The sequence below is a fragment of the Poecile atricapillus genome, chromosome W (genome assembly GCF_030490865.1).
Source record: "Poecile atricapillus isolate bPoeAtr1 chromosome W, bPoeAtr1.hap1, whole genome shotgun sequence".
Classification (NCBI taxonomy): Eukaryota; Metazoa; Chordata; class Aves; order Passeriformes; family Paridae; genus Poecile; species Poecile atricapillus.
In genome coordinates, this window is record NC_081288.1 from 46,166,128 (window position 1) to 46,178,696 (window position 12,569).

Here is a 12,569-nt window from a genome sequence, read left to right on the forward strand (position 1 = left end):
GGGAGTTTTGATGCATCTTTAACGAGGAGCCGGCTGCGCCCTCCTCCCACAAAAGGGGCTTCCCCGGGCTCTGTGCCCCCCTCCCCGGGCGTCGAGGAGGTGCATGCGGGCTGGGTTGGGCGCAGGGCAGGGCAGAGCCCGCCCGCCCTGCCGGCGGAGCGCTCCCGCTGCCGGCGGGGCTGAGGCGGGCGCGCCGCGGGGCCCGAGCGGGCGGGGCGGTGGCGGCCCCCGGCGGCGAGGGGCGGAGCGGGGGCAGCGGCCGCGCTCCTCCCCCGGGGCACCGACGGCTCCGTCCCGCTGCCGCGGATGCGCCCGGGAGGGCATCGGGGCAGGCGGCGTGGGGACGGGTCGGGTCGGGTGTTGCGGGGCGGCGGAGACTGGGAGGGCGTAGGCAGGAGGGGATAAAAACCCCACTGTGTCGACACTGTGACTGGAGTCTCCTGCCTTCCCTGCTCACCCGGCGCCGGTGCCGAGCTCCGGGCCTCAGCCCCGTTCCCGGGAGCAGCGGGTCAGCGCTGCCTGCGTCCGCGGGGGAGCGCAGCGGAGCCGCTGCCGTCCCGCAACTTCCCCCGGAGCCGAACGGAGCGCAGCATGCGGGGCAGGGGCTGGAGGCGGCGGCGGGGCCGGCATCGCGCTCCCCGGACATGAAGCGGCCATCGGAAGCTCCAGGTAACGCTGCCCGGAGGGGTGGCGGAGCAGACTCCCTCCGGTAGCCGGGGTAGGACGGGGGGTAGCGTCCGGAGGGGCGGGAGTCAGGGCTGAGGGGCCGCCGGAGGCGAGCGCAGCCCGGCAGCGGGCCGAGGAGACCTGGTCCCGGCCTCAGCCGCGGAACGGCGGCAGTGGCCGCGCCTGCCCGGGAAAGTCGGTCAGAGACCCTCTCGGAATGCTTGTGGGTGCCCCCGGCCCGATGCCGGGTTAGCCTGCTCGATCTCCGGGCTCTAGGAAACTTTGCCCTCCGCCGACTCCCAGTAGGAGTCTGGAGCTGCAGCAGGCAGTCCCCGCCGTGAGACTAGCGGGAGACCCCCCCCAAATCGTATGCACGGGGGTTTCTGTGAAGTTTAGCCCTCAGATAAATTCTTGGAGGCGGTGAGGATCTTCGCTGGGCAACTAAACTTTGGTAAGATCTGACATTGCTTGGGGACTGATTACTGATGCTGTAATAGGCGCTGCCACTTAACATTGCATTTTTTCTTAATTATTTGCTGATCTCCTTAGCAACTGAAGTAATTTGCAAGGTTGAAGCTTGGTTGCAGCTTGATTTACAAAGTAACGTGGCAAAAGGGATGAATTTGTTGTTTCACTGATGCATATTTCCCTTTTACTCTCTCAGAGGGATAAGAGCTGCAGAGATGTTGACTTCATGTAGCTGGTACTGCTATAAAGAGACTGTTGATTAGTCCGACTGAGGCTCTGCTGTACGTCACCCAGTTGCTCTACTGTGTTTCGGTTTTCTTTAAGACAAGCGAGTTACCGTATTTTAAGAAAAAATCTCTCTTCAAGGAAATTCAATGTTTAGTGAGGGATTAGCGAGAGATGATAGTTTTATCTGGCTAAGGTTACTAGGACAAATTAATCTCTAATTCAGCGTGATTGAGGTCTGGCCAGATGCTGGCTAGAGAGAACACTCCATTTGCCTTGCTGATCTCAGGATCAGCTTGCTGCAAATATGATGTAAAGCCATTTTTTCATCACTGTTAGGTCCTGCACCAAGCACAGTTTAGCCCAGTTCAGGGATTTAGTCTAGTGTATCAAGACATCTCCCAGATGTAGCTCACCAACGTTGCTGTTCAATCCATCATGTCACTAAATCTCATGGATTACGATGTTTGGGTAATCTGTGTCTGTTGAGTCAGAGATGCTGAGCACAGCTGTCAGGAAGATTTGATGCAGAGTGCCTTTTCCACTCAGGAGTGATAAAAGCAGAGTAGAGTCTGGAGACTGAGGCGAGGTGGCTGCTGTGTGAATATTTTCTCTGACAGTATCACACACACACACAAGGAATGCACATTTATGCAGACCTTCCTTAAAAATGTAACTTTTAAAAATACTAATTGCATAGGATGCCATTAGTCTATATGTAATTAATGGGTGTATCATGTCCTTGAACAGGATTCATAAAGTTGGGACTAAAAGCATGAATAATTATACTTGTATAATATTGTTGCTATAATTTAATAAAACCCCATTCTAAAAATCACCTTTGCTTCTGAGTTCATGAGGAACCTTTGTCAAAGGTCATTACAGAAAACAAAACAGGGCTGTGAGAAAACAGAACACCTGAGCCATCACTTTATTATTTCATGTATTGTTATATTGGACTAGTACAGCCCTAATTCATCTGGTATGTAGACTGGTGTAAGGGGAGAGAACCTGTGTGGACATTGAAGACAATGAGAGGTGCAGAGATGTTTTAGTGTCTTGTGGGCTGCTGAGACTGGGGTGAGACTCAAGAGAAGGCTGTGACTACAGGAGATGTGATGCAAGGGAAGGAGGTAAGGGATGTAGAAATGGTGTGAACCTTCTGCATGATGAACAGAGGTCTTGAATGTTTTCCAATGCTTGATCTCTCCAGGGGCTCAACACTATTCCTGCAGTAGTACAGCAGGCAGCAGGGTTGTGTGCAAATACTTGCATTTTTACTGTGCAGAAAGTACCAGCTAAATGTGGGAGTATTTGTATCACCAACGTACACGAAAATACTTTACAGTAGGAATAACATCTAGTAATCCAATTTTATTAACAGTGAAAAGACTAATAGTAGTGTTTGCAAAATCATTCAGGTGAATTGTGATCTCCAGTCCAGTTTTTTGGTTAAATTAAGAGATGTGCTACACAAAGATTTTTTAGCAAAGTCTCAAATGAGCTGGGAGAGGTAGTTTGGTGTACAGGTTCTGTTGGAGAAACAGCAGTAAGCCTGAAGGTACTTAGAGATGATGAGAAAACTAGTGTAGATATTATTAATGTCACATCAGTAGGAGAGAGAACCCAGAGAAAGAAGAAAGGCATGTTTAGGACATTAGTTGATCTTCATGTGATAACTGATGGTGAGACTGTATGTTGCTTGGCAGTCCACTTTTCCATCAGCAGGTCTAGGTGCTTGTTGCTTTTAAAAACAAAACAGCAAACAAAGAACCCCCTCAGAAATAAACAAAAAAGCACCACACACATACACATAAAAAAGTTCAAAACCATGAACAAAATTATAAGCTTCTCTAGAATGTGACTGATTGTTGTCAATTTTGCTGTTTCTGACCACAGAGGATTTTCCTTGTAATCATAGGATATGTCCCGCCTTTCTTCTTGAACAGTTAAGAAGCATGTGTACCATTACTGTTCAGATGAATCATCTCAGGGAGTAATGTGTTTTTGGCACTGAACTTAAAGTATTGCAGTTCAACATCACAAAGAAATTATTTCTTTGAACAGAATTCAAGAACAAAACTCCCAACCATGCCCTTCACTTTACTATAAATAAGAAAAGGTATCTACCCAGCTCATTAAGAAATAATGGTGAGGTACTTGGCCAAAGTTGGTTGGCACATGTTAGCTGATAGTATTCAATAACAATATCTCTCTTGAGAAAATATGCAATATTGAAATTTGTGAAATCAAGAAAAGACCTGAAGTAGTGTCACTGGGATGAAACAAAATGCTGAGTTTTTAAATATAGGGCTAATTGTAGGTTTTGTTCTTCTTGCCACTTAACACGTTACAGCCCAGAAATGTTTATGCAGACATTTTGAGTAAGTTCAAATGATCATATACCCTATAAATATTTATGTTGAACGTGCTTGGCTTTGCAGAACATCCTGGGTAATTTGTGCAGAAGATATGGGGAACACAGGTTGAAGAGCAAGTTGCAGCTCAACAGTCCTACTCTCCAAAAGAGCAAAGAACCTGTTGGGAATGTAGGCACTACACTGTGAGTCGGGTGTGGAAAGGAAGGCTTCTGCTCATCAGAGTACTCTCTGAATACTCTTGTATGTCCTGTGGTATGTTTAGGATGTTTATAATTTGGATTTTCCCTGCCAGACAAGGCAAGTTATCTGAAACAGTTTTCATTTTGCAGCTCCAGTCAGCTTTGAAAATGGACAATCCAGTTTTCAGCCCATGTGAACTGTTTTTGCTGCTTAGAACTAAAGGGTATTATGCTGATCTAAACCATTGACTAATTTGTGTCTGCCCATGGTATTTGATTGCAGACTAGCTTGGAGTTTCTGATGAGATAATTGTAGGCACGGAAAGAAGCAAACATGCAAGGTTATCTAGTATTAATTTTGGTAACTCTTACAAGCCTGAGCATTGATCTAGTATGTCCCATTTGGAGTATCTCCAGGATAACAGTTACATTCAACGTGGGAGATGAGTTCTTTAAGTGCCCTTCACTTGTTACAAGTGCAATTATATTAAAAATTAGGCTGCATAGCTTGCAGAATCAGGCATTCACATGTTAGTGGGAAAGGCAACCTTTGCAGCAACTGTTCATCTCCTGTTTTGTGGATGCTTTATAATCCAGTCTTCAGGCGTGTGGTTTTATGGTAATGTGGTTTTCAGATGCCTTGCTTCATGCAGTAGACTAACTAAATGAGCAATTGCTAAATACCTTTTTCATCTGCCAGTGTTTTTTCATTGTGCCTTATGTCTGTATGCCATACAAATTCACACTGTGGTACAGATTGATTTTTGGTGGTAGTTTCTCTAATGCTTCATAGGTTTCACCCTCTAGAAGAACTTCTATCTATTAATTGTTGCTATAGACTACCTAACTAGCAAAAACAACTAAGTAAGGAGCTTAGGACTGGTTAAAAAAATACTCCTCTGGATTCCTAGCTTTTCATTGAAAACCCCATGCGGTTAGAGGCTTCAGGAGACTTTAAAAGCCTGGAAGAATTTATGAATCCTGATTTAAACTTTAATTCAAACCAATCCATTTATTTTTACAATATTTCTATAGCTAAAATCATGTTAGTATATCCCTTGTATAAACAAGGGATCCCTGTGAAATCATAAGTGTCATGGATGGAGTCATGGCATTTTGACTCTCATCTCAGTACTTCCTTAGATCAGTCCGTCCCAAATTTAACATGCAGAGGTTCCTTATTTTAAAAGTGCCAAGCTGGTGACTGTAATATGTTCATTATTTTTTAATAGTCACCAGTTCAAATAATTTGCCTGATCTCACAGGAATTTTGTGACAAAGGCAAGGACAGCTGCAGTTCTCAGGGATAAGGATTTATCAAGCTCTTGATGTAATCACCCATTCTTTTCCCTGTTCTTCCTCAGAACCTGTGCACAGTGTCAAGAAAGGTTTTGGGGGGTAAATTTAGAAATCATGTAACCAAGGACTGTATATAAAATCTAAAATGGAAATAAAAATGTAATTCTGACACTTTGCTTTTGAGCATTTGACTTGGCAGTCTTGCAATTCTCTTAATGTTTTTATATTTTTTAGTGAAAACAAGGACGATATATATAAGTTCTTTTGAAAGGTGAAATGTCCTATTTTCCCTTTCTGCCTTCATATTTCTTCTTCTAATGGATCATTAGAAGGTTCAGCTCTTCAGTTTTATAGCACATCTTCTACCACTTGACTTAAGAGTAGATTTGTCAGCAGAAGACAGCAGCCTGTCAGATTGGCAGAAGGCTACAGAAGCGGGGAAATAAAGACCTGAGGAGGAGTGAAAATTTCTGGTTTTGGCATATATTAATTAATTGCATCAGTAATCTTAGGTCCTTAAGTAGCAGATGTAAATTCTCTGGAGAGGAGTGCTCCAAAGTTTACCTCCTGAAGCTCTTGTCTTCTGCATAGTCCTTTCCTTTACACCATCCTCATCTGCTTTTTCAGTCTTGTGTGCCTTAACTGACTTCTGCATCCTCAGACTACCTCCTGCTCAGTTTCTTCAGTAACAGTGATGATACTCCATTAGCATCCACCTCCCCTGATTTTTCACTTCCTTCCCTACATGTCTCTTACCTTTCTCTCTCTTTCCTTCTTTCACTATCCCTCTGCCCTGCTGCCCTCTACCATGTAGGTCTTGATTTTAAGTTTTTTGCCCTCAAGTCTCATCTTTTCTTCATCCATCTTGCATCATCAGAGAATACAATTTCTTCTTTTATTCTTCTCCTTTCCGTCTGAGGCTACTTCTTTCTCCTCATCCCACCGTCCAAAGGCTCCTGGCCATAGCCACTATCAGCAGCATGGAGCAGACATTGCAGGGTTTGTCCTGCTCAGATACTGCTCCAACAGGTGGCTGAAATTGGAGAAATGAGTTTGAGGATAATAATGTGGGGGCTGAATACCACATCTGAACTCTGAAGGGGTCATGCAGATGAACTCACCTGTGAATTTACTGACAAACTCTAAATAGGTACCAGGGAGAGCAAGAATGAACAGAAATGTTTATTCCTCTGCAACGTATGCGTACATTTTCCCATAAGATGATAAAAAGTGTATCCCTTAGCACAGAGTCCCTACTGTGCCAAATCTTACGTCCCTGTTTCAAACAGTACTGACTCTAAAATAGTCTCAGAAAATAGTATGGTTGGGGTTTTTCTGTCTACATAGGAACAAAATATTTTTTTTCTTTACTAAGTTTTGAGAAACAGCTGACTCATCCTTACTGAATGTTCCCGAAACTTATGCCTGAGGTAAGCAATAGGCATAAATTTATTCCTCATTACTTATATTGGCAAAGGTGGAAGAAGCAGAATACAAAATATTGTTATTGAACAACCTTAATAACTTTCAAAATAGGCTTTTGCTACTTGAACCATAAGTTACTGAATTAAAAAAAAAAAAAAGAAATTGGTATGACATTTAAAGCTAGGCAGGCTGAGAAAATTCTTTGCTTGAAAACGTGTGACATTTTCTGATTGTAAAGAAAAGCATGTTGTAACTGCTTCCCACTAGACAAGAAACAACATTTTAGAATGAGGCTTTTTCTTTCTTCTACTGGGAATTCTATCTGTGTTGGTTTGGAAACAGGTAGGGGATGCCATTGCCAAGTCATACTCCACGGAGGAACATTTCTAATTTTTTTTTAATGATCAGAAATTGCATTAGTTTGTCCAAGACTCAAGAATAGTTGCATTATTTTTAAAGATAAAAAATACTGTATCTACAGTATATATATTGACACATGAATGCAGAATTTCATGTTTACATAAAACCAATGTTAAGTTTACCTCACCTTAGAACTAGATTTTACCATTAATTGAATGAAACCGTAAGGATTAATTCCCTGTTTTTCAAAAGGCATAGGATATGATGCAGAGTACAAATGGTAAATGTTAACGCGCTGTACCTCTGTATCCCTCTTTTGACAGCAACGAGTGCAAAGGTAACTGCACAAGTAATCTGTGGCAAGGAGCACTGGGAGACAGCTGAAAGACAGTGACAATGTCTTTAAATTGGTGGACACTTCTTACTCGACTTGGAGTTTTTAAAGTGAACTGCAAAGGACTCGCATGCCTCTTGGTCTTCACCGTGAGTGTTTGTGGCAGTGCCCCGGGGATGTGTCCAGCAGCCTGCATCTGTGCCAGTGATATCGTGAGCTGCACAAATAAGAACCTCACTCGAGTGCCAGGAAATCTTTATAAATCTATGAAAAGGCTGGATCTGAGTTATAACAGAATCGGGATTTTGGAGCCTGAATGGGTCCCAGTGCTGTCTGAGAAACTGAACACTTTAATAGTCAATCATAATAGCATTAGCAGCATTAGTGCTGGAAGCTTTTCCACAACTCCAAATCTGATGTATCTAGACTTGTCATCCAACAGCCTGAAAACATTGAGCAGCCCTGTGTTTCAGGAGCTAAAGGCACTGGAGGTTCTCCTGCTGTACAACAATCAAATAAACCAGATCGAGTCTTTAGCCTTTGGAGGATTGTACAAATTACAGAAACTGTACCTAAGCTACAACTTGGTCTCGCATTTCCCACTGGACTTATATGTTGGAAAACATAAACTGACAGACCTTGTGTTGCTGGACATTTCCTTTAATCACATCCAGACAATGCCTGTTCAGCGCCTGAGTTCAGTGCCAGCCAGACAACTGAGTGGAATTTATCTTCATGGCAACCCATTCTATTGTGACTGTGTCCTGTACTCCATGCTAATCTTCTGGTATCAAAGGCATTTCAGCTCAGTGGTGGACTTCAAAAATGAGTACAGCTGTTTGTTGCAGTCAGACCCAAGAGGTCATAATCAACTGCCTTTGCTGCATGACAACATTATGAATTGCTCTGAAAGTACTGTCAACAGCTCTTTCCAAGCCTTTGGGTTTATTCACGATGCCCAGGTTGGTGACAGGCTGATTGTACACTGTGACAGCAGAATCGGCGATATGGGCACACAGTTTGTTTGGGTTAGTCCAGACAATAGATTGCTGGAGCCAGACAGGGAGACTGATAACTTCAAGGTGTTCCCTAATGGCAGCCTGGAGATAACAGATGCCCAGCTAGAGAACTCAGGGCTGTATTCCTGCATTGCAATAAATAAGAAAAGACTATTAAATGAAACCATAGAGGTCAGAATAAACGTTAGCAATTTCACAGTGAACAGGTCCCACGCTCATGAAGCATTTAATACAGCTTTTACCACCCTTGCTGCCTGTGTGGCCAGTATTATTTTAGTGCTGCTGTATCTCTATCTGACCCCCTGCCCATGTCAATGTAAGGCAAAAAAGAAGAAGAGGAAGCTGAACCAAAGTAGTGCCCACCCATCCATACTGAATTCCACACTGCCGCAAGAGCTGCCAGCTGATGAGAAGAAAGCTAGCACTGGTAAACGGGTGGTTTTCCTGGAACCCGTGCACGAACCAAAACAGAGTCAGAATGGGAAAGTAAAACTGTTTCCTAATGACAGTGTCATTACAGAGAGTATCTTAAAAACTACTCGAACAAAATCCGACTCTGACTCTGTCAACTCTGTGTTCTCAGATACACCTTTCATGCCGCCAGCTTAGTTTGCTGCCTGTGTTTGTATCGTGCAGTTCCATTTCTTAATACCTCCTTTGCCTGTAGCAATCCATCAGGACAAACAAATAAAAGAGATAAAATGTTTTAAAAAAAGGTATGTTTTGTCAGTCCTTGATCTGCGTCTCCTCTCTGTAGAGGCCGTGCAACAGTAATACCTTGTTTGGGAAAAGCGAACGGCTTGTCATTATTGTGAATAAATTTAATGCAAGCTTGGTTTTACTCTGGTCCATACACAGCAATTTATTGTGCTTGTTTAGAGACACTTTCAGTCCATAGAGCTGACTCTGCAGAGGCAGGGCTGACCCCTATGCAACACTCAGTCATGCTGATAACTCAGCTTTTCTGAAGTGTGCACAAAAACAGCTTATAGCTAAGGAGAAAAATGTCCAGACTTTCTGCAATTCCTTTCACAGGCTCATCCAGTCTTTACATAAAATCACAATGGGAAAAAAGTCATGATTTTTCTTGGACTGCTTGGCACAAAAGGGTTAAATTTGCCACCAAAATGCCTAGCAGCACTGGCTAAATTTTTGTGGCCTTCAACTGATAATGTATTTGCTTGAAAACATTAAATGAGGGGCATTGTAATGATTTTATTCAAAATATAGTCACAAGATTACATGTTTAAATATGGTTGCATTTGTTCATAAATGTTTCATGTAATGAAACAGGTAAAAGTTAACATGCTACTTTTGCTGTTGCCTCAGTCAAAAAATGGAAGTTGTCAGATATATGAGGACTTACACAAGTCAGCAGTAACTAATTAAGCTGATAACTGGATTGGTTATAACCATTTGTCTTTACCTCCCCTGCTCACTGTATGCTTGGCATCATGTGTGGTAAACAAATCTGCCACCACCACCAGGGCTCCTTCTTCATTTTAGGGGTGAGAGACTTCTCTTCAAAGATAATTGTGAAATTGGGAAAATATTTTAATTTTTTTTTTCAGTGGCACGTGGTTTCTGTAGCCTTAGTAAATTTGCTTCCTAAATCTTTTTTCCTAAAAGAGGAAATGCAGTATTTGGATAAACTCATGAGAATATAAAAGATTTTAGACACTATAAATTCAGAAAACACAGATTTTACCTAGACTTGGCCCTTGTCATGTATGTACTGCTTTCTTTCTTGAATGTATCATAAAGTTTATGGGTGGTAAAACTGATCTGGACTGGTTATGCAATATAGGTTGCATGAAGTGTGTGTTGTAACGAGCATTCTGTTCTATTAGCTTTTTCGTTTTCTGTTAAATGTGCCTTCTTTTTCTTTTTTATGCTTGCTTACCTTGGGCCTGGGCTGGACTTTTCCAGTCTTCCTCACATTGATAAGTAGCAACTTCAAAGGAGTTTCTCAAGTAATTACAACTTACCAAATACAAGTAAATGGAGCATGTCTGTCTCATTCTATTTTGGGGGAATGTACTGAAAGGATAAAGGATAAACTCAATCAGAATCAAAGGGCTACATGGTATGGCAACTTTATTTTCGAGAAGCTTACGGTAACAGCCACTTGCCATTTTTTGTGATTTATTTTGAGAGGCGTGTCAACATGCTAAAGCTGTTGATTCTGGCTGAGCCAGAGCTATTGATTTGCTATGGAGAAATCCTGATGTAGCTAATTGTTTGAAGACAAGCTATCTGACAAACAGATTAACTCAGAAAGCAGTGTATCTGTATTGTGTACAAAGTATGTGGAATTATAAAAAAGCTGGAGATATTAACTCAGATATTCAGGAAAGTGGAAATTATTTTTCTAGGGAGAGGGTAATAAATACTGAGGAGAGGAATATGACCAGAAGTTTGGGTCTATTATTTGTACATTTATCTGTGCAAATTTAAAAATAGCTTCAGCTGTCAAGCAGGTTAGTGTCCTTTCATAAAGCTGTTTCCCTCTTTTATCTGTGTATACACAGTAACTCAAAATCTATATTTTTACATATAAATTATGATGGAAAAACAGTGATTGTCTTTGCTAGAATCAGGTTGAGTCATCTGCCATTGTGGCAAAGGTTTGACATTGTCTCCTTCTCAAAGGTTTTTAATTTTTTTAAAGATTTTAGTAAGTTGCATGATCTCCTGCTATTTCACACGTATGGTTGGTGATTGAGTGGATGATGTCCTCTGTGTTGTGCAAGAAGATGACAGGTGACCCAGGGCCAAAGGGCTGAAATGGTGGTGAGGCAGAGCGGGAAGCAGAGTGACAAATATTCTGCAGACAGTTGTACAGATCAGTTACAGCTGTGGGCAGATGTTACTCTCTGTTGTCATACATCAGGTTGATTGACCCAGATTTCAGTGTTTACACAAGAGCGCGGATGGGCAGTTCCAAATTGGGCAGAAAAAGAAAACAGGCGGCTGTCAGTGTGTGTGGGAGGCATACACACTTCTCCTTATCAGCTACAGCTGAGCAGGTGCACACCACTGCTCCTTCCAGCACAGGGCAGTGGGAGTATGGCATATCGAACTCACTGAGCGTCTGGAACCTGTATGGTAGTCGGAAACACAAAAAGGGAGAGAGCCCTCCTTCCTTTCCCCCACAGGGCTGCTGCCCTGCAGCAAAAGCATGGGGATTTGTGAGATCAGAGTAATCCTGACAGATGACTGGAGAAGCTGAGCATTGATCTAAACAGCAGATACTCACTGTGACTGTTAACTGGCTGTATTTTACTGATTCCTTCCAAGTGCTCACAGTTGAAACCATGAGTATGAGCAAGGTGGTAAAAACAAAGCTTTTGAAAGATTTGCCTTTTTTGCTGCTTCTTTACATTATCATAGCCTCATGCATTCAGTAGGTTTAATGAAGTCTGATGAAGATTTTTTTTAATAATTAATGAATATTTATCTATAGCACCAACACCATAATCCACAGCCCCAGTCCTCTCTTGTCTTGGAAGGCTGTGGAAAGCCACTGCAGCTGTCAGTTCCTCTCCTTCCACAGCAATGTGAGCCCCGTCGGGGCTGTGGGCAGGGAGCCGGTGCTGCCATCCAGCTCCGTGGCCTTGCAGCACCCTGGTTGTCCATGGGCAGAAGGGGCTGCTCAGATGCCACCCTTGCAGCTCTGCTGTGCTCTACTCTCCTAGAAAGGTATTGTTGACATGCCTGTCCTACAACCATGTCTTCCCCATTAGTCTGTGTCTTGGATTTCCCATTGATGTTTCCAGCAACTACAAAGAAGCTGAATGATATTTTTAATGCAGAGAGTGCAGCTCTGTGAGGCGTTGAATGCTCTGGCACCAGTCCAGGCACACTCTTAAAATGGGTTTTCAGTGAGGCAGAGGTACCAAGCTACTGGCAAGAAGTCTGTGACTGGGCCATGGTGTCACTTGCTGCCTCTACAAGACGCCTGGAGTGAGATATTCCCCACCATGCTCTCCTGACCTCAAGGTGCTTTTTGTCTTTCCAGTGCATGATACCATGCCACACAAGGTCATAGGCAGAGCTCTAAGCTTTAGTTTAACACTGTCTTTTTTTGGGGGGTCTCCTTTGAATATATGTCCTCCACCCCTTTATTTGTGGTAAGCAGCTTTTCTCCTACTTGAGGGTCTATCAAATTCGTGCCAGCTGTCTCATGGATCAAAAATAAGGGTAAGGTCTG

The 12,569-nt window shown here is 43.0% G+C and overlaps 1 protein-coding gene across 1 annotated transcript; it reads left to right on the forward strand.

The window, feature by feature from the left end:
- The first annotated feature begins 291 nt into the window (after positions 1–291).
- On the forward strand, positions 292–9,095 carry LOC131592430 (amphoterin-induced protein 2-like). The gene is made up of 2 exons (XM_058863928.1): positions 292–669; positions 7,327–9,095. Exon 2 carries the CDS (start codon positions 7,400–7,402, stop codon positions 8,963–8,965), a length of 1,566 nt encoding a protein of 521 aa, XP_058719911.1. The 5' UTR covers positions 292–669; positions 7,327–7,399; the 3' UTR covers positions 8,966–9,095.
- Positions 9,096–12,569: the final 3,474 nt, after the last annotated feature.